Here is a 23965-nt window from a genome sequence, read left to right as displayed (position 1 = left end):
CTAATTGTGTATTAATTAGTGACAGGTACAGTTAACATTAATTTATACTTGAGGCATAAAGCGACATGGTAGTGAAAAAGAGAAAAAGGTCATTACAGAGCTTACAGTGTTTCCACAAACAACAGGTAACACTACAAATATCTAATTGTCAGTGTGTTCAATACACGATAAGTGCTATATTGATTCAGCCTAGGAAGTGGCCACCCTTCATGGGGGTAATGAAAGGTTTCATGTATAACTTGAGCTGGACCGGGAAAAAATGATTAACATTAAGAAGGGTTGTATGGAGGGTAGAAAAATGTATTTTAAGTAATTGTGCAAAACACTAGAGGTTGAAATTTATATGAATCTTTTGGGGAGTTGAAAAGAGAGAAATCAGTTCATTTGGGGGCAAGTCTGATGGGATATAACATCACTGAGACAGCAGCAGTTTGGCTCCGAAGAACCAAAATTCCAGGCTGAGCAGTTTGCACCATCATTTTCTGCATTGGTGCAAGTACTGAATAGCATAAAGGAAAAAGAGAGAGAATAAGGCAATGAATAGCAAAATCCTCAAAAAACTTCAAACACAAGAGGAGTCTTGAGCATTCTCTCTTCCCCTGTTGCCTTTAATGGAAATAATCAACAGGAATGCTGGATGATTACAGTATATTTTTTTCTCTGCGGGAGAGGGAGATTATGTACTCAGAACCATAAAGCATTTGCTTGCAAAATTAATTCAAATTGACTTGCATGGGAGCACTGTCACATGAATTGAAAACAGCTGAAGGATAGTAATAAAACAAAAAAAGACATCATGATAAACAGCAATCAAACCACTTGGAAAAATACCTGGTGTTTGGGCCCCAGGGACAACTGCAAGGCCCAGTTTTATTTAACATCTTCACTAATGAATGGGAAGATGGGAGTAAAAAGAAATATATTATATTCACATATCAAAACTATAGGCCCAGAGTATGCATGGACTATGTCATTTGGCAGAGAAAAATCTAGACAGAGACCTACAAATCCCCTTATACATAATGGGGAAAGGAAAATACTAGGGCCCAATATGAAACAGGTTGGAATTAAAAGGTAAACGTAGCTTGTTCATGACTATCTAGAAATGTCCTGAAACTATTCACATTTGTGCTCCCTGCTTGTACTACAGACAAGTGGAAAAAGCAATCCAAATAAGAAACACGTCAGAAAAATTAATAGCTGGATACAAAGCAAGACAAAATAATGAGTATGGATAACATAACTGTACATGTTGCAATCTGGTGGTGGGGGGAATAGATGGGGGTTGGGATGGAGGGAAGAAGGACCTCCCAGCATGAGCTGCTAAAAGAGAGAAACAGAGTTCATCTTGGAGCCATACAAGTATTTTCTTGAGGAAATAATACTTAAGTCAAGATCTAAAGAATGGAACATTTAAACAGCCAATTGCATTTTGGTTAAGAAGGGATTTAACAAGAGGATATTATGGATAAGGGTTATTTTTCAACTTTCATTTATGAGTTTCCCTGTAATATGAGGAAAGTGTTTTAATAGCCTCAAAAGAAGAAAATATTTGCATTATTTTATATTGATTTTAAATGTATAATCAGAGTGATATCTAATGAACAAATAATCCATGTATATCTCAATCCTTCTTTACTGTGACTACTGTTACTTCATTCTACATGCAAGTATTTGCATACATCAGAGACTAAATACAACATTTGCCTCATATGCAGAAGCAGAGCTGGACATTTTAAAGAACTATAAATGTTAAGTTTCCATGTGGGAAATCTAAATGCAAAATTTTGTGTCTTCTAAACTTCAGTGTATGCTTAATGACTATCATGAATTCCTTAAATTATTTATCTTAATGACCTTACAGATTGGGCGTGCTTTCTATTTTTCTAAAAATAATGAATACAAAACTACTTTGGATCAGGGTTGTTCTTCATTATACTGGCATTTGCATTATATATTATAATATCCATCCCCTTTAGAATTCTTTTCTATCACTGTCCAAATAAAGAGCTTCTCTATATCCACTGATGTGCTCTTTTTTACCCACTTCAGCATTACTTTAATCTTTATTAGCCTCTCCAAGCTCAGCGTGGGCCTCAGCGCTTGTGGTTATCTTTCCTCTTCTTCAGTAAAGCAGAAATAAAGTTCTGACAAAACTCACCGTGATCGTAACCAAAATATAAGGGGTTAGCAGAGTCCAAATTTTTCTCCTCATTATTTTCCATTAATTTGGGGGACAGGGAATTATACATACTTTACATCCACACTTTTGCCAAAATCTGAGTATTGGAAAAGAAAATCCAGCTTAAGTTTGTCTTAATTCAGGAGAACCCACATAAAACACTAATGATGTAGTCAGAGTCCATTTTGAGTAATCTAAACCTGAGTTATTTTCAACTTTAAAAGTTAAGTGTGCAGGATCTCTGTCTCAAAGAAATTAGAAGATAGGACAAAGTGACAATAAAACAAGAAAAGCCATAAACTTTTGCTTTGAAGTATCTATGATGTAGAGCTATTGCCTTTTCTTTCTCCCGCAGGCAGAGAGCATGTTACTTTGTCCCCATTTTAGTACAAATATGACTTGTCACTTTTCTGAAATCTTCCTTAAATGAATAAATTATTATGAATGACCCTAATAGCCTGTAAGATCAGCAGAAGAAAAGATTTTAAAGTAATGTTTATCCTCTTTATTTTACTGGGAGAAGAAGACAGAGGAAAAATAAAAGCAGAACTTGCAACGCAACTTAGAGGTGAGGCTCAGGGGACGGTGGAGGCTTCTCCACTGTGTGCTGCAGGAAGTGCAGACAACTCAGTGGGGAAAAGGCTGGTGTCACCACAGTGAAGGAGGCAGGTGTATCTTGTGATCATCTACAACAATAACACATGGAAAAAAAGAGCAATAGTGGAATTTCTGAGACGGAACAGCATAATCCATTCTAAAAAAAAATACCATAACTATTCATTTTATTCTCATAAGAATAAGCCTTGGAAACACTTGCTAAAAATTTCCAGGAAACAATAATGTTCACATCCATGCTGAGACTATATACATTAATCAATATTAAATGTTCCAGGTAGTGACTGAACTAACTCTAAGGTAATCAGAAGGAAGCAAAATGCATCTTCAGAGTGTATACAGATAGGATGGCAAAGCTATGACTATACGCTTTAAGGGTAGAAAGTAAAAGAGAGTAAAGGCTTAAGTGAGATAATATTTGTTTTAGAAGGAGTCTTTCAATTCTATTGTTATTCAGCCATGATTTGATCAGAAAATTGGAACAGATTATTGCTATGAAGTTGTTAATCCATTCTGAATAATTCATAATTTTAATTGAAATGGGATTTATGTAAAGCAAAACTTCTACCTTTAAGAAAAATGCTTTAAAAATGTTTAAAGTCTTTGCTAATCTTTTTTCTAAAGTCTAGACTTGAAATGTACTACTACACATTTGACACAATGGGAAAGTGGGGACTTGCAGACATGGAGTTCTTGAGTTTACAGACAGAGTTAATTCCCCAAATCCCAAAATTTGGTATCTAAAAAATAGAGAGACATTCTACAACAAAAATAAATGTTCTATCAAGCCACAAAAAGACAAGGACAACCTTAAATGCATAGTGCTAAGTGAAGGAAGCCAACCTAAAAAGACTACATACCATGTGATTCCAACTATATGACATTCTGGAGAAGGTAAAACTATGGAGACAGTAAAAATAACAGTATTTTCCAAGATTTGGAAGGAGGTAGGGAGGGAGGGCATATTTAGGGCAGTGAAACTGTTCTGTATCACCCTATAATGGTGGGCACATGACAATAATATTTGTCAAAACCTACAGAATATACAACAGAGAGAATAAACTCTAATGTGAACTTTTGACTTTAGTTAATATTACTGCATCAATATCGGCTCATCAATAGTAACATATCTACCACATTAATGGAATATGTTAATTGTAGTGAAAAGAGGGTAGAGAAGATGATAACTTGTTATATAGGAACTCTCGGTAGTTTGTGCTCATTTTTCGGCAACCAAAAAATAATAGTCTATTAACTTAAATATATAAAATAATAATAAAGTTTATAAATATTTTTAAATAACATTTGATGAAAGCATAAATAATAGAGGGATGACAATAGAGTCTATAATGAAAATTAATGAATCTCAAGACCTTTTCATTCCTTAGCCCCATTACTACAATCGGTAGAACTGTGTGTCCTTATCAATTGAAGCTGAAAAAGTTTGAGAATCTCAATATGAGATCTTTAAAACAGGCTGATCTGGAGGAGGAAAATATAATTACTCAAAAAATCAGTGAAATTTAGAATTGAGATAAACCACCTATACTTTACATCAGTTAAACTCAAAGTCAGTCTATGTTTTGCTTGTTTGTTTGTTGTTTCTGTTTAGAATTAAAGACCCGTTGTAGAAAAATTAAAAATATAAATTAAACTCTTCTTCTCCCTTTAATTTTATTCAAAGTAAAATTGAAGTCTTGAGACCCATATTGGGGTGTTAAAGCAGGAACACTCTTGCATGCTATTTATTTCATTGAATAGTCTTATGTCAGATAGCTGAATGGTTGTTTTGTTTAACTGCCAAAATGTTGCTTTCTGGCTATATTGGAAAATAAGCTATTTAGAAGAAACTTTTAAATAAGCCATCAACCTTTCTATTTTATTGGCTTAGGGGTCACACAGTGCATTCAAATGCATTATCTTATTTTATTCTGGAAACAACACTGTGAGATAGATGATATAAATAGCCACCTACCCCACTTAACAGATAGAAAAGCTGAGATTCACAGAGATCCAGAAAATTAGAGTGAATTATAGACATAGCTGGGAAACAAGTTAATTAATTCTGTTAATTGTGTGTAATTATAATTACATAGATATATACAAAGAATATAACAAATGCAATTTATATGTTTGAGCACCTATGTGCTATATATCGTTCCAACACTTATGGTCTTTCAGTGAATAGAATACAACCTACTCTGATCCATTTAAAACTTTCTTTGAAGTGAATTTTCTATCCAACACCAATACTGCTGTATAAACTAAAAGTCTGGGCACCATCCAGAACCTAGTCATGTCTCTGAAGACCTAACTATTTGGAAAAGCTCAACTCTTTTAAAAAAATCAGTATCCTGGAAAACCTGGGTTTAAACTGGATTCAGTCTCTTACCCACTGCATAACTTTGGGCAAGTCACTTACCCTTACTGAGCCTCTTCCTCATCTACGAAAAGAATACTAAGTATCTCTCTGTGCATTGTCATTGTTAGTACTAAGTGTTAGTACATATGTTTATGTACTGAAAGTATATTTTTTCATGGCAAGACAATTAAAAAGAGTGCTTTGGCACTTCATGTGCCAAAGAACACACACTCTTCCCAGCTGTGTCACAAACTACTTGAATGACCTTGAGCAAATACCATTACCTCTCTACCACTTTTGCAAATATATAGAAAGGGCAGGACTAGCAATTAATCTACCACCTTATTCTCTTTGATTAATCATTCTCATGATTAATCTTTTTAATCTTCACTTTTTTTTCTTTACTGTTTTTTTTTCTTTACTGTTACACACCAGTGCCTAGAATAGTGACATATACACAGTTTTCAATAAATATCTGTTCAATGAATGAATGCAGCAAATTTGCATAAAATTTGCTATAACATAGTACTTCTAGATATGTCCAGATAAAAAAGGGAAGGAGACTTAAAGTTACTATTATGAGGCAGACACACAGACAGATACACATACATATACATGTGTGCACGCACACATGCACACATACTGCTTATCACATATATAGTGGCTATAACGCACATGCAGAAGCCCAAATTCTAATGATATTTCCTAGTTAACAGTAAAGTACTCGAAGACTACATGGAAACCGTTTCAGCATGTAATAACCAGAGAAGTTTTAAAAAATAAAGTCTCTCGTGATACAAAAGAAAAAAATACTGATGCTTGTGTAATTAAAAAAAAAAAAAAAAAAAGACTCTTCATTGATGCCAGAATCACAGACTGGCAACTAAATGAGAGAAGAGTGTCAGGTAGAAAGTGAGTCAAACAGAAGAATTTGCTTATTCTCTTAAAGCTACAGTCTTTACTCAGTTTTGGAGTATTGAGGCCATGAAAGGCTCCTGGCTCTGGCTTTCTGAAACACCCAACTAAACAGAAAAACTGGAAATTCAGATTTCATATGAAATCTCACAATTTTAAGTGCGACAATGAATTCATAAACATATACTTATATGCAAAAACAAACAAAAACACTTATGCACTGGTGGATTTCTTAGTATAAGGCGAATAGAAATGCAGCAGAAGGTCAAAGAGAGTCTATTTACTGACTTCCAACACTGGGCCACATTCTTCTTTAGGTATTTGGTTTGTTTGGGGGTTTTTTGTTTTGATTTTTTTTTCAGTCATTTACTTAGTTTGCATTGCAAAACTATACCTTAGTAATGCATTTTATTAATTAAAAACAACAAATTGTTATCCTTCCAATAAATATTTATTGAAGTTCTATTACAAACCAGGAACTGAGCCAAGTTTTAGAAACACTGTAGAGTAGTAAATATGAAATAGCTACAAGAAGTCTAGGAGTTTATAATATAATAAAAAACACAAATACAGAAAAAGTATTACAGGTGCAATGATTGTTTTAACAAGTGTATGGTACATGTGCTTGACTAGGAGGGATGAATAAGGTGTATCCTTTAAATTCTTGCCCAATTCTTATGCCTAGATTTGGGGAATGGTTCTTCATCTGCCTGAGAAATAAGTATATTCATTCCTAAGGTCTGAAATTTAGAAGAATGCTCTGAAAAAAAGTGAATAAATTATAGCACTTTCAACAAATATTCACACAATTGCTTCTTTATTTTGCATAAAGAGTTTTGAAATCCCACAAGACCAATTCAATTTAACTAAATACATATTTACAAATACAGAACCTTTATTAGGCAATATCCCCATTACTGTAGGTACATATTTGAAAAAGATTGCTTCAGTTTAATCTAGGGATTCTGATAAGAGGTGACTGTATAGAAATACTACAAAACTAAGTTTTCCCATAAAATAAGAGAAGAATCAACAGTTAATCTCTAAAACAAAATTCTTCACTTAGTTGGTACACAGTAAATATTTCTTAAATGAATAGAGGAATAAGATTAAGTTATATTAGCCTCACTGAAAGTCAGGGCCCTTGTCTTGCCCAGTTTTATACGAATCACAGAATGTGGCATAATATCTGCACACAATATTTAAGGCCATTTAATAAAAATCATACTTGACTTTTGATAACTATGTTAATGTGAAAATCATACTATTTGAATTTGAAATCAAATGATTTAAAAAGCCTTATATCTACAAACACAGAAATTAGAACAGAAGCATTGTGTTCTTTATTAAAATACTATATCAAATCATAAAACTATATCATAAACTATTCTAAAATTAACTGTTACTTCTTAAAATGAGTTTATCACACCTGAGGAAAAAATACGTAATTCCTTAGCTTATATGTTTCTCTCTGAAGATGAAGTAGAGAGGATAAGAGACACAATTTTAAAAGAAAATAAAGATGCAGTTTTCTCTGAAAAATAGTTGAATTCCAAATATGTATAACCTATTTCTAAGATTATATTTCTGGAGGAAAATATTTAATTCTGATAATTTATATTCTCTCAGATTATCATTATTTGAGAATATTTTAATTTCTCCTTCATTTGTGAAGGACAGTTTTACAGGTAAGGAATTCTTGCTTGACAGTCGTCTTCTTTCAGCATTTTGAATACGCCATCCAACCTCTATCTGGCCCCATTGTTTCTATTGAGAAATCAGCTGTTAATAGTATTGAGAATCTCTTATACACAAGTTCCCCTCTTGCTGCTTTCAAAATTGTCTTTCTTTGGCTTTTGACAGTTTAACTGTCCAGTTGTGGATCTCTTTGAGTTTATTCTACTTAAGTTTCTCAAGTTTCTTGAATGTGTGTATTAATATTTTTCATCAAATTTGGAAAGTTTATGTCCATTAATTTGTCAAATGTTTGTTCTGACCCTTTTGGCCTCTCCTCTTCTTCTGAGATTCCCATTATGTCTATGTTGTTCCTTAGGTCTCTGAAGTTCTATGTATTTTTTTCTTCATTACTTTTTTTTTTCTGTTCCTCAGATTGTATGTCCTGTTTGCTGATTCTTTTTTCTGCTTGTTCAAATCTGTTATTAAGCCTCTGTAGTAAATAATTTTTCATTTCAGTTATTGCACTTTTCAACTCTAGAATTTTGTTTTAATAATTTCTCTCTTCATCGATATTCTGAATTTGATAAGACAACATCATTCTTACACATTCCTTTAGTTTTTTAGACATCATCTTCTTTAGTTCTTTCAGCATACTAAAAATAGTTAAATAAAATACTCATCTAGAAAGTCAAATATTGAAGCATTCTCAGCACAGCTTCTATTGATTTCTTTTGTCTTGCATATTAGCAACACTTTCTTCTTTGCATGTGTCATATTTTTTGTTGAAAATTAGCCATATTAAATAATATAGTGTGACAACTCTGCAAATTAGATTCTCGCCACTTTTGGGGGTTTGTGGTTGTTTGTGTGATTAATAACTTTTGTAGATTCTGTACACTCCTTTTCTTTGACATGTGTAGCCATCAAATGGCTAGTGCTTACTTGTAAACTAGTGCTTGGACATAACCATTAACTGTCCACATCTTTGCTGAGGGTCTATGTGTGCATTGTGGAACAAGTTTTCAATATTATGCTAAGTAACTAAAGATGCTGCCTTAACCTTCACTTCCTACTTGTCCCTGCTTGTTCCTGCTTGTGCAGATACTCAAGGTCAGTCAGCAGTAAAAACTTAGGCCTTTCTCATATCTTTCCTGAGGATACATATATCCTCAGGCATGTGCACAGCCCTACACATGTGCCTTCTAGATTCTCAATAATATGCTATAATATTTTAAAGTCCCAATGAACATCTCATTCTCCAGCTATTCCTTCCAAGATTTTTTGGTTAGCTAGCCTATTATTTGTCCCAAACTTTATCCACTTTCTCAGACAGACAAAAAGTTAGGCAATAGCCTCTCTTTTTGATAAATATCTACCTGGGGAAAAGTTTTTAGACTGGGAGAGCTCTACGTCAGGTTGAATCAAGACAGTCTCACATTGTAGTCCTCCAGGAAGATATCGACAGGTCAAATAATGACAATTCTCTAGAATTAAAACTTAAAGTATCTCCTATCCCATTCTGCTCCCTCCAGTGTCTACCAGGCTGCTGGTTTTCTCCATGAGAGCAGGTTTTGGCTTTTCAAGGCTACCTCAGAGCTAGAGAGGTAGAAAGGATATAGGGGAAGTTGAAATGCCACAAACCTTGTTATTATTACAAGATTCAGTCATTTTTTCCTTTACTTAATATTCCCCATATTGCTTCAAAATTTTGGTTGATTTCCATGGTTCTGAGAAAGTTAATTGTGAAAAATTTTTTCCACTTTCTTATAGCTTCATTGAGGTGAAAATTTTTGGAGGTCCTTATTTTACAAATTTCGTTGACCTCATCCTGATGATCTGTATTTCATCTAGGATTATATTGCTTATCTAATCTTAAATGGTATAGCCTACTAAAATATATTAGAAGTTTATATATTTTTATTTTCTTAATTTTTGCATTTGAGTGAAATAATACAAAATATAATGCCTAGATTCCACATACATTTTCCACACTTGAACAAATACACGTTCACTAAGCTCCTCTAAATTATCATCTCTTTTTTCAATATTAATATCAGATACGGCTATGTCAAAGGGAGCACACTCATTAAAAAATTATAAGAATTTTGAAAAAGATACTCATTGTTTACAAAAACTGAGCAAAGGGCCGAGCCCGTGGCGCACTCGGGAGAGTGCGGCACTGGGAGCGCAGCAGCGCTCCTGCCGCGGGTTCGGATCTTATATAGGGATGGCTGGTGCACTCACAGTGCTCACTGGCTGAGCGCGGTGCGGCCAGTCTCAAAAAGGACAAAAAAAAAAAAAGAGCAAAATCAGCACTATACTAACAGTTACAATAGAAAGAAAATGCATGTAGGTATTAGAATGATTAGAAAGATCTCATTTTTTATAAAGTGATTATGTTTTTATAGAAAAATCTATGGTGTTTTATACTGAAATCATGTACAAGTTGATTAATTTTCCCCCAAAATTATTTCTTGTTGCAAGATAAACTACAACATCATATTTATACTCTCACAGATACACTCTGTGAAAATTCTTTTAAATAACTTCTGAGTGGAAACAGGAGAAAAAGACAAAACCAAATTCAAAGAGAATATTACATATATTCTCAGGATTCTAAAAAATTAATTTCAACACAACATGTGAGCCATTTTCTCAGAAAGGGCATTTAAAATATTTATTCAATAAATCATTTTTGGTACATGAAATAAAGTGTATGTATACACACACACACAGAGACATGTGTGTGTATGTGTATACACATACGTTTTCATAGATATTAGCCAGACATTTACTTTTATAGAGGTAATGACAGATGAAAGAAAGAAAAAATTGGGGGTAGGGGGAGAAAGAAAGAAAAGTGTAAGAAAGATATAAGAGGCACAGACTATTAGAATATATACCATTACATTGACACTTACTGTATCTGTGTTGTACAATGTTTTTTCCTTTGCCCTACCTTTATGTTCAAATATCTTAACAATGTACTAGTATAGCTTTTTAAATATTATATCTCTAAATGTAATCATAACTTTTAACAATTTAAAACAAATATCAAATTGATGAAAAACAGGACAGTATACTGAGATCTAAGATGTTAACATATGAAGGATCTTGAAAAAGTTCATGGAAAGTTTGCATTATTTTTTAACTCCATTTTTCTTTGCTACTTTTTGAAGTACTCCTATATATATTATGATGAATAAGAACAATCAATACTACTTGTTTTACTTCCTTAATAATAACTTTCTTACTAAAGGACTGTTTAACACACTTGGTTTTCTCATTAATTAAAAAAATATATATAATTTTTAGCTATTCAGGTTGTTATAACCAGATTTTTTATATTTGATTACTAAAACTGAAATTAACCTCCAATGTCATGAAAAATATTATCAGCATGCATAATTTTTAACTAATTGCCTATATACACTATATTATAATAATTTTAAGTAGTCAAATTATTTAAATAATTTTCTTAAAGAGGATAATAGAAAATATTATCTGCCTTTGTCTCAACATGGTTCTATAATGAGGCTGTATACTTTTAGCTTGAAAACTAGAAAATATTAAAATACTAAAGTTATTAGGTAATAAAAATCTCTCAAAGTCCAAATTGCTTTTTAATGTAAGTCACACAATAAATTTAACATTTTCTGTGAATGTGATGATCTTATATCATAACATTTTAGTTATATTTTTATTATCCATCTGATAACATGGATGCATTGTGAATTGAGTAGAAGGTAATTGGGAACCTTTTTAATCTAAAGGTAGTATGATTTTTATTATTATAGACACTTTGAGATGTATATTGCTAAAATAAACTTACATATAATTTTCACTCAAAAGACTTTTTATTGGAAACATTAAAATTACTTACTAAAAAATATTGTTAATTATAAAAATCTTCCAATAAAAACATCTTTTCTGAAAAGTTTTCAGTGAAGAAAAATCCAAGAAGTGGAACACAACCTTTGAATGGAAAAAAAAAAAAATCTAATAATCTGAGAAATTTTTAATCTCAATGGAATTTAAAGGAATTTCTTATAATATTTTCACTCCTTAATTCTGAAAATTAAATAAAAAATAAATTGGTCCCAGCTTTGAATCAACACTGGTCATAGACATGTTAAATTTTATTTCTCATATAATATCACCATGATTATTACAAATCAGCAGCAAATCAAATACTTTTTTTATATTAATTAATTTTGAAAGTTTGTTAGTTGCTTCAAACTGAAATTTTCCTGAATGTTGAAGGAAACTCCACATTACTCTGTGGAGAAATTCTCAAAGAGGAAGATAATATATTTGTTATTCAGTCATTGCAAACACTTCCCTATGGTTACCTTTTCCCTGTCAGAACTAATTTGAGGTTCCTCCCGCCCCTAATACATGCAAACCCCTCCTCTCTTAAGAAATATATCCAGTGAATTTTCAACCTCATGTAACATTTAGCATGATGCCTATGCATGTAGCTTGAGTTTTTGAGAAAATTTCATAAAAACTTACCCCATTTTTTGGAAAAGCAATCCATCCCAAGTCCCCCATGACAGTTCGTGAATCCAATAAATTCACTGAAATAGAAAGAACACAAAACTGAGTGAAACATACAGTGTATCCCTATTTTGATGTTGTTATTAAAAGTGCATATTGTTTACATAACTAAAATTAGACTGAGTTTTCATTATGATGAATACAAAAGGCATAATTTAAAGAAAATATTTTGGGATAAAAGAGAACATGTGATTTTTAGTAAACACTTAGAGAACAATTACAACAAACGTGTATACATAAATCATTACCCTAAATGCTTTTTTTTTTTTTTTTTTTGCCAAACAAGGACAAATAAAAAGGACTAATAATAAGATAAAGAAAAAAAATGAAAGAAAGGCCCATAAAAATGAATTTCCTATGCTGCTTTTTAGGTCTTGAGATTAAGTTGCAGCCATAAAATTGTAGCTACATGTATTTTATTTTCTTCTGGAAACCTATTATGAAGCAATTAACAAATAATTTACACTAAACAATAGTAAACTATTCCCAAGCTTGTAACATTTTTTTTTATATTAACCAAAATCTGTAACCCAAATTGCAAGTTTAATTAAGAAATAAATCTACACACCTTTAACCAAGACAAGGAAATTGTAGCAGTTCTTGGTGTTTTTGTTATGGTTGAGTCCACTGCATTCCCAAAGATATCTTCTACCTAAACCTAGCCATAGTCTAAAATGTGCTTCAAATAGAAACTGTCAGAGTCATTATGTGTGGAAATCCTAAGATATTTGGAAACTACCAAGATGGAAGTCTGAATACCATCATTAAAAAATGAAGCCATGCATGAGTATATAAACACAGGCATGCACACTCATACACATGTTTATATATTGTCCCTGGAAAATAGTCCAGGGCTTTAGATCTGGATCACAAATCATTATCTTCCCCACCTATTATACCTAACTCACATAGATCTACCTTAGGTCACTGTACAACTGAACCACTTTGAATGAACCTGGCATATGGACTCAAAAGGCAAATGCCTGGGTTATTCCTAATGAAAGCTTCTTTAAACTACGTTTGAGACCCAGTATTATGAAATGCCATCAATCCTAAAAGGACGATTCTATCTGAAAGTGTAAGCCTGGGGTACTAAATGAGTAACAGTTGATAGGCTAGGAAATGTGTTGTAATACGTTGAAGATAATATAACATAAAATTATATTTAAAGAGAATGTAAGATAAAATCATTATTTTAAGAGAATATAAGATAAATCAGAATCATAAATGAAGTTGAGATTTTCTACATGCTACAGAAATTCTGTGCCTTTGAAACTTACTATCTATGATTTTATTTCACACAAGCAACAAATAATGAGACAAATGTACACTTGTGAACATAAGTTTCTTATAAATCAATTTAAAAGTCTATAAGTAACATGAAAACAAATCAACAACTTATAATCTGTAGAAAATACAGAAACATGCTGAATACCATATAATATTAATATATATATTTGTAATTGTTGCTAAACATACTTCTTTATTTCTCTCTCTATGCCATATAATCTTTAGCCTACACACATCATCACATCGGCTTTATGGAATAATAAATAAGTAAACTAATTTGTGAAATTATTAATTTTTTAGAGGGATAATTATCTAACTGAAAAACTTATTTAAAACAACGAAAACAACAAATAAACCGAAATTGTTCTACTACCCACTGATCTTGCAAATCCTGCCAGTCATTCCACAAGATCTAATTTTTCAGCTAGATCCATCCTCTTCTCTTTTTACTCTATTGTCGGCTTTTCTGGTTTCCATGGGAATAAGGCTACATTAAACTTAAATGTCCTTGTCCTCATTTTAGTTTTTCTGGGACACTAGGGTTGTGTCTAGACATGACTAAATATCAGGGGAGTACAGAACCTGAATTGTTATGTTTATTCATCTTAAGGATTCACTGAATACATCTTTGATATTGAGCAGCAGCCTATCTGTGTAGATTAGGTAAAGTGGAGCAAATCAGCAAACTAAGGGTGTCACTATGATGGCAGTCAAATTGAACTTAATCCTGTGGTGGCAAACTGATGTGCATAGGAATTCTAAGAATTCATAACCAGCCTGCCATGAGAAACACAGCATTCCTTGCAGACCTTGTAATATGTAGATTTGAAATATTCATTATTACTAACAGAATTCCAGATGTCTTTTTGAAATTTAGTTACCCTGACTTGAATTAGCTTTTAATCTCATTTACTCTTTTTACCATTTTACTTTTTTTTTTTCCCTCAAAACATGTGTGGAAGTAAATGAATAACCCCAAAATACTGGTGTGACTGTTAATACAATCTATTGGGAGTTTTCAATATTGTAATATACTACAAAATACATAAAAATAACCGCAATAGAAATCTATATAATTTTACTTATAGTGGTCTTGTTAAAAGGCTTTCTTCAGACAGATTAGGAGGTTAACAGGAAATACATGTATGTCACTTCCCACTACTGTCTAAAATTGCTTTCCTCCATAAGACAAATAATTTCATAAAATTCATAATGCAAAGAAGATATTTACATATATCATTACTGAATTGGAAATTGAGGAAAAGAACGTAAAAATAGGTGTTTTAGGCAATTACTTTCAGATTACTATAATTTAATCTTGTTCATATAATGCATAAAAAATAGGACTTGATATCTCAGAGAAAATAACTAAAATTTATACCCAAATTTTAAAATGTATGTCTTTCTTTTATCTCCAAGCTTTGAACAAGCTGCTTTAGCTGTCTCAAATGCCCTTTTCCCCTTCTAAATAGCTAAATTTTCATTTGTCCTTCAAAACATATTTCAGGAACTACCCTCTTCAAGAAGCCAGCTCTAATCCTCCCTTTTCTAAATCTGAGTTAGATATTATTACTGAATATTCTATTAGCACCCAGTTCTTATTTATCTCAAAAAATCTAAAAAAAGCCCACCATGTTTGACTCATGCCTATGAACCTAGCCCGAGCACAGAACAGCTGAATAGTTGTTTGTCTTATGAATGAATCATCTGGTCAGTGGGCAGATCAGGAGGGTGTGGCTGAATCAGCATACACCAGTGGTTCTCAACATGAATATCTGATAATGTTTGGAGACATTTTTGACTGTAAAAACTGGGGTGTAGAGGGAATATTTGCTACTGACATTCAATGGGAAGAAGTCAGGCATGCAGTTAAACGTCCTGCAAGACACAGCAACACATCCAGGAAAGAATTATCTGGCCCCAATATCACTAGTGCCAAAGTTGAGAAGCCCTGTTATAGACCTATTGATTCTACTTGAAAACCTCTACTTTCATAATTCTTTGTGCAGTACATCAGTAGCATCATGATCTTCATTAACAGAGGTTAGCATATTTAGAGGCATTTCTTATGAACTAAAATAATATGCCTATTTTAAAAAATATTTTAAAAGTTCAGTCTTATTTAGGGAAATAACAAGAATACGCTGACTACACAAGGCCCCTAAATTATTTTTCACATAACCAATATAATTATTACATGTATTCTTATTTACACTCTAGTAATTTCTCCACATTCATGATAGCATACATGACAGAGTGACAAAGCACTCTGCCATTTGCCCTACTAGTTATAAAAAAAAATAGAAACATAAAAAGATAAAAAGTTATTTATATAAAAAACAGAAGTTTAGACACAAGGTATATATAAATTTGAATTTTCAGAAATTCATTTCCCAATTTCACTATCAAATTTATTAAAAAAGAGGATTGACAGTAATGGAGCACAGTCACCAAGTACGTTTTGTGCTACAATTACAGTAATTAAATTGTTCTGAACAGTACATATGCTTGTTGTAAATTACAATGAATACACAAGGAGTATTGATCTTCATTGTACAACTTAATTAAAACTTGTCCAGGAGAAGCCCCTAATGAATATAATTAGAGGAAATGTTTGATACCACAGTTATTCTGGAAGACATTAATTAGATATCAGAAATTTTATGGAAAATGTTTTTATTCTATTATTTGTATTTTAAAATAGAGCCACATGATTAAACTGAGAGACAGACTTCAAAGTCATTTTCCCTCAGCCATTGTATAATTATGATGAAGATGTGCATATCGATTGGTATTCTAATGAGTAATTAAGAAGACTGACTTTCCAGGAGTAATAACTCTACAGGAGTCAATGAGTATGTACTCTATTGCAAATTCCTAAAGTTAACCTACAGGGGGAAAAACTTCACTAATACAGGAACTTTTTAAAAAGTAAAAATCACTTAACTGTCTGTCAAAGCAAATAATAGATTATATTAGAAACTAACTCAAAATAGTCTTAAGTATGCTTTAATTTTATTACTTCACATTAATAATTTTTCAATGCTTTCTTGAACAGATAAAAGCTTTTAAAGACTTTCACAAAAGGCAGAGGATCACCAACTCATTATTTTTGTTGGGATTCAAGGGAAGCAAGGAGAAAACAAAATGGGTAAAGCGGAATATTCATAAAAAGACTCCTACAACTTCACACACTCTAACAATTAGAGATTAAAGTTCAATGATTATAACTTCCAAACATTCACAACTTGCTCTACACTTTGACTCCACTGCTTTTCCCTAATACTAGTCACTATGAACAGGAAAATTTATTGGATTCTCCAGGAAAAATACACACTGGAATTAATGTGTTTTCAGACTTTGAAGAGTCAAAAGACAGATCAAGATGTTTGATCCCACCACCATCAGGGGCAAGGCCATAAGAGAATGTGTCATCCTTCATAACATGAAGGTAAATTAGAGCCAAAAGGCATATTCTTACTCTCACATCGTTTCTGTTTTTTCCATGATCTTTACATTAACAAACACAATTATAATGGCAGTTAGACATCCACCAAAGTATGAAGAGAATAGTTTGGATTAGTAGGAGATAGAATGGCATTCTCTTTCTCTGATGGCATTGAATCAAGGTCCACTGCATACAATAGACTTTTGATGGATACTTGTTTATTGATTGCCACTTAATGATATCAGAAAAGCTACTAGATTCAATTACAACACATATTTAACTAATCTATGGGAATAAACCCCAGATAAATAGCTGTCCAGCTCTCTTCATGGTCCCATTCAGCACAGATGTGATCTCTTTTTTTCAGACTAAATTTTATAATTTGATAGCTGCTACAGGGAACTAACAACAGCTGACAAAAAGCGTGCAGAGAGAGAGAACATGTGTTTCTCATTGGAAAGCTAAATTAGTAAATTTGATAAAAATTATGTTACATGTTTGGGGTGTTATATAGATTTTTGGCATCTCCTCACTGGAAGGCAGGAATCCATAACCAACTGAATTTCTTTGGACAACAAATGGCAAAGTATTTGTTTATTTAGCAATTCTGAGCAACCCACATGCATAGCCTTTTTTTCAAAAGAATATGGGGAAAGAACTTATTGAATGCTCACTACGTGTCAAATGCTCTACTAGATAATTCATATATGTTTAATTATCTCAACAAACCTATTGGCTCAATAAGAACACTGATATGTTGTAGTACTGTTCAGAGCCCCAGCACAAAGAAAGCATGAAACTTTCACTGAGATCTTAGTGACAGAACTTAAGTTATGCTTATTGTTTCCTGCAGCAAGTCCTCCGCTAAGGACCTGGACATAAGATCACTTTATTGCAGCCTCCTATCTCCCTGAACATCCAAAGACTAGAACTAAATCTTAATTATGAATGAATCTATCTTCTTTGTACATGAACCATGGCTGCCAAACTCTGCTTGAGAAAAATCATGCAACCAAAGATACTGATTCCATCCTAAATTAACAGTGGCCTCAACTGAGCTATCAACATTACCTGACAAACCCATCTTTGGGTAATTAGTTCTCTTGCACATGAACCACAGAGAATTTTGCCAAAATTCTAATTAAAATACATTGAAAAATAAACTTCACTTTCCCTTCCAGTGAATGCCTTATCTCTGTCTGTGGAGTATACTAACATTTATAAAGCAAATGTGTTTCACAGGGCCTAGCCTCCAAAGCCCTGTAGTTTCAGGTTTAGTCTAACTTTTAAAATTACATATAGAAATGTTAAGCTTGCAAAAGACAGGAAACCTTCCCCAGGCTAAAGTCTCTGTTGTAGATAAAGAATTGTAAGACAGCAAAATTGGGGGCTCAAGGAAAGACATCCTTGGTGCAAGTTAACCTAAAGTTGCTTTACTGTTATGTAAACATACTAAGGAAATTGCTGTAGGAAAAGACAGTAGTTGCTAAGAACAAGCTTTTGTTGGTGGATCAACTTAACCTTTTGCAAATTACATTATGGAATGGCACTTTGTTATTTCACTGATGTTACCAGATTCTATTGTTAAACTATACTTAGCCATAATTCTACCTATGTTCCTTTTCTGTAACTTTCTGGCCTGGAGAATAAATACTGAGAAGGAACCCCAGTCCGGTGTTATTTTTCCCAGGAGGAATGCCTCTCTCTTGAGGGTTCCTGGAAAATTAACCCCTTTGGGGCTTCTCACTGCTCAGAAGAAATGGACTTTGAGTAATCCTTTTTTGCATCTCCATCACCCAGGAGGAGAGAGGTGATAAAGAGAGTGTAACATCTGTCCTCTTCCTAATTCAAATTATTGAATGAGTTGTCAATACCCCTATCTATTTCTTCTGGTTTCAACTCCCACGATTCTAGCAAAACCTCTGTCACCAAGTTCACTAATGGTAATCATAGAGCTCTGAGCTAATAACTTGCCTAATCTTTTAGCAGTATTGGGTCATGACCCTCATGGATAAACATTCTCACCTTCTATCTTCCATGGCAACATATTTCTGTGGTTTTCTTCTGCCTCTTTGGCTGTGTCTTGTTTCCTTTATAAGCTACTATCTCTGTACCAACCCTTTAAATGTTGATTTTGATCAATATTTTTGTAGATTGTCTTCATTCCCCACACTACACTAATGATTCTTAAGACAACATCAGAAAAGAAAAGGAGCTTTTTGAGAAAACCAAAGTCTTGGTGCCAGTTCATACATACTGAATTGGACTATTAAGGATGGAGAGTGCCTAGTATGTTTATTTTTTGTTTGTTGATGGTTTTAAAGCTAATATTAGCATATACCACCATATAAGGATCTCTATAGCAGGGCTAATGAACTTTCAAGCCTTCAATCATGATCTAAATGTTAATGACCCCCCAAATCCATATATCTTGTCCATTTCTCTCTTCTAAAATTACCATCAATTTTGAAAATTGCCTGCTGGTTATTAACAGGTTCACAGTTTGTGGTCACCCCAAATTTAGCCTGTTCCAAAATGAACAAACTATCTTCCCTGTACAAGAAAAAAATGATGCTCCCTCCCGTATTCCCTATCTCAGTGAGTGAAATGCTATAGAACTAGTTCTTCTATCCAGAAATCTGAAACACCCTTGTCTTCCTTCCCCTTTACCCCCACATTGAATCACTGACCAAATCCCGATTCTAACTATATCCTATGTATAACTTTCCAAACTGCTTGCTGTGTTTCATTCCACAGTATAACCAGTCCAGACAAATCCTTGCCATAATTTTTCATTTGAATAATTTCCTGTTTTATTAGTCGAGAGGCATGATCCCTGAATATTTGTTCAAAATACTACATCCAGAAGTACCTTTCTAAAGCAATATGATCATGTCACTTCCCTATCTCAAATCTTATAACTGTGTCTTATTATTTTAATATAAGTCCTCTCAGGGTTCTTCTATTTTCTTTTCCAGTTTCATTCAAACTTTTTCCTCATTCTGTTTCCATATTTTAGCAATAATGAATTTATTCCAGTTCCAATTATGTGGTCCCACTGTTGATTCAGTTCTGTCCAATGAGCTGTGAGGGGGATCTGCAAAGGAAGGGAATTTGGGGTAGAAAGCATTAGTAAAGAAAACTCCTGACTGCTGTAAATTACTGGGTATGGATGTATCTCCTGGAACTGATACAACCATCTAGAGAAAATAAAGAGAATTGGCAGGAGAGCAAAGTCTACAGATTAAGGTTGGCAGAGTGAAGGGATGAGAATTATCTGGTTACAAATTATACTATAGAGCTGTTAATCCATCTAAACTTGAAACTTGCCTCTTTTGGCACTTGCTTTAATGGGGAGAAAAAAAATCAGTTTTTTTGCTTAATCCAGAAGGGAAGAGATTTGCTGTTATTTGCAGATGGGGACATCCTAACTGATACAACTTCTAAGTGGGAGAGTTTGAAGGCAATCTTATCTCTCTCATTACAGAGTCTGTTTTCCTTCCATCATGTCCTAATACCTCCAAAATTCTCTTGACAGAATTCCAATGATGTTCACAACTAAATCACTTAAACTCTCTTATTATTTCTTTGAAGTGATTTCTAAAAGTGATAATTTTTGTTGTCCGTTTCGATATTAATATATTACGCTTCATTGTTGACTGTGAAGAATAACCAGTTCTTTTAATTCTTTGTTACAAAATCTCCAAAATACTTTTCATCATGATAAACAATAAAGTTTAGCTACTGATCTTCAAAAATTAAGCAGTAGAATATTCATACCATGAAGCACACTATTGTGATGGAAGCAAAATCAATCAGAAATGTATAGTAAAAATTTTGAATTGCTAATACACTCTAAAAGTGCAAACTCAGGGAGATGGCAAAAGGAATTTAGAATTAGTATCCACTGGTTAGTCGGTACAAAGTGTTTAGACATAGCTAACACAGAAATCCACTGACAGCTAAATTATGACTAATGAGCAGTCTGCTACATTCACAGGACATGTTGCATGAAAAGAGCAATACCATATGGTTTTCAATGGCTACCTTCCCAGGTGTGGGAACCAAACTTGTCAAATCTTACAGATTATTTTTACTCTAAAGAGAAAAATTAACATTAGATGGCATAGGAGGCTTGAAATCTGTACATCACAGAATGCTCTCACTTAATACTCTCTTTGTTTCACACCACCATGTATATAGAAAATATCTGAAGCTATTTCTTTCAAAAAAATATTCTAAGTTCTTAACATTTGAAATAAATGTGCTTATTCGCAATTAACTTTGAGAATGGTTCCTTGCACAGAGAATACTTATCAGTCCTATGATTCTGGTTTTTCTACCATGTGACCTTGAGGAAATGATTTTACTGTGAAAGCCTCAATTTTCATATCTGTAACATCAGTGATTGAGACTAATAAAATTACATGTGACTGCACTTAACATACTTTATATCACTTAATCCTAGCAAAGACCCTTAAGTATGTTATTTTCCCCATTTTAAAGATAAGGAACTTGAAATTGAGAAAAGCTAATAAGACAATGTCCCAAGGTTCCAGAGCTAACGAGCACATAGCTAGAACCTAAATCCAAGTCTCACTCCAAAGCTTTTGATCTTGCTTCTATATCACACTTGCCTCAGTGTCTGGCTGGCTCACTCCTTTGAAATGCTTAACTACTATATATCTATGAATTATTAAATCACTATATTGTAAATAGTATATTACAGAAGCCAGTATCTATAATAGTGGTCTAATCGTATTGTATGTAAGATGGAAATCTTCAGATATATTGAACTAAACAGAGCAGAGTTTCGTTTTTCCTGGGGGAAGAAGATTAGTCTCAAATTTCCAACAGTAAGTTATAAGATTCAAAGTACTGATGAACCCTTTGTTCTTAATTTTTTTGTTGTTCATTGTGCCTTAAGCATGTTAATTGGGGTGAAATAAGGCATATATTTGTCCAAACAAACTTTGTCCTTAAAGTCAAAAAGGGCATTAAAAAACAATAGGAAAGAATGGAAAATGTATGCAAATCTGATTATTTGTTTTGAATGAACTCTTACCCCACTAATGCCTCACTGAAATGTATCAAACTTCAAAACAGTCTCTATAATCATTAGCTTTTCAGCATTCAGGGTAGAATAAACAATGACTACATCTGAACAAGCACTAAAATAGACAGAAACTTGCACAAACTCATAGTCCGTATTTTAAGGTGATGACATTTACCAAAATGAGCAAACAACTGAGTGACCTAATAGCCCTTTGTGTAAAGGAAGTGACCCAAATTTTTGCTGACAACTTGAGTCATTATTTTCACCTCAGCCTTGCAGCTTAGTTAAAAATTTAATTCTGACATAAACTCTACATAATGATTCTTTGTTATCTAAAATAGAAAAGAAGTGTATTACAAGATGATGGAGTTTGGATGTGTCGTCCCCTCCAAAACTCATGTGGAAATTTGTTCCCCAATATGGCAGTGTTGGAAACTGATTGAGTCATGGGGGTGGATCCCTAGGTAGGGGGAATAATGAGTGAGTTCTCACTCTACTAGTTCCCACGAGAGTTGGTTGTTTATAGGACCCTGGTACCTTCTCTCTCTCTCTCTCGTTTCCTCTCACCATGTGGTCTGCTTGAACCCACCAGCCACCTGTCATTTTCTGCCATGAGTAGAAAGCAGCCTGAGGCCTGTGCCAGATGCAGCTGTCCCAGAATTGTAAGCCAAATAAACCTCTTTTCCTTATAAACTACCCAGTCTCAAGTATGTCTGTTATAGCAACACAAAATGGACTATTATATAAGAAATCTTTGGTTAATGTTTTGTCATGGAAAACCAGCCAAAATATATAGCAATACAGACAGAAGTAGTAACAAGTACAACAAATATGATGCCAAATAATTTTTGGTGGCTGAACATAAATATTTATTACCCACATCTAATTATCCATCTCAAAATAGCTACCAGTATTCATGATAGCAGGAAAATATTTTTTTAAATCAGTCTATTAAAATACAATGATTTGTCTATATTAACAAGGTATTAAGATTGATGTAGTAGTAATTAATTTTGCCTACTTAACCTGGTGCTTTTAATCCATTTTTGGTAAAAATATAGCCTCAGTAGTTGTCTATTTGTCCTTTACAAAAGTTACAAGGAAAAGAATTTTTTAAAAAAAAAAGTAAAATAAAATAAAAGTACTTTCATTCTTCTGTGGTATTATAGCCGACACTATTTTATGCCTATGAATTACTCACATCCTTTCTCTTTCCTTGGTATTTCAATCTCCTTGTGTTTGGAGTGGCAATGTGCCCCATAGCAGACAATGGATCATTACTGGTCTTAGCAAATAATGATAATCATATCTCTATTATCTTAGCCTCTACTGAATCTGGTGGCCTCATTCCATAAGTCTGGCCAATGAGATATAAACAGAAATCTCACCAGATTTTGGGAAAATTTTATTGACCTAACTAAAGGAATAATGCAGCTGACATGGTTCCTGGGTCCTGTCTTTCCCTTCTTCTTGTTCTGAATTGGATGTGATGCTGGCAGATGCATCAGCCTTCTTGCAACCACGAGGTGATAAGCATGAGAAATAGGCCAAGAAAATCACAAAGATTCCTGTCCTGACATCATTAAGCCACTGAACCCAAGCCACCAGACATCTACCCTTAAATTTCTTTCTCAAACATTTTTTTAAATTTTTCTATTTCTTTTTTTGTTTGTTTGTTTGTTTGTTTGTTTGTTTTTGACTGGTAAGGGGATCGCAACCCTGGGCTTGGTGTCGTCCACACCACGCTCAACCAGTGAGCACACCAGCCATCCCTATTTAGGATCTGAACCCACGGCCTCGGTGCTATCAGCACCACATTGACCCGAGTGAGCCACGGGGCCAGCCCTTTATTTCTTTTTT

The 23965-nt window shown here is 33.3% G+C and overlaps 1 protein-coding gene across 5 annotated transcripts in view; it reads right to left on the bottom strand.

The window, feature by feature from the left end:
* The window catches only part of EPHA5 (EPH receptor A5), a 340114-nt gene that overhangs the window by 298519 nt on the left and 17630 nt on the right, over window positions 1-23965 (bottom strand). For all 5 annotated transcript variants that reach the window (XM_008571411.1, XM_008571425.1, XM_008571402.1 and 2 more), the window contains exon 2: window positions 12267-12331. In XM_008571411.1, the coding sequence (XP_008569633.1) occupies window positions 12267-12331 (65 nt within the window). The remainder of the gene's footprint in view (window positions 1-12266; window positions 12332-23965) is intronic.

This window comes from Galeopterus variegatus, unplaced genomic scaffold, assembly GCF_000696425.1.
Source record: "Galeopterus variegatus unplaced genomic scaffold, G_variegatus-3.0.2 Scaffold39, whole genome shotgun sequence".
In the NCBI taxonomy this organism is placed as follows: Eukaryota; Metazoa; Chordata; class Mammalia; order Dermoptera; family Cynocephalidae; genus Galeopterus; species Galeopterus variegatus.
This window is presented reverse-complemented; position numbering and strand designations above follow the sequence as displayed.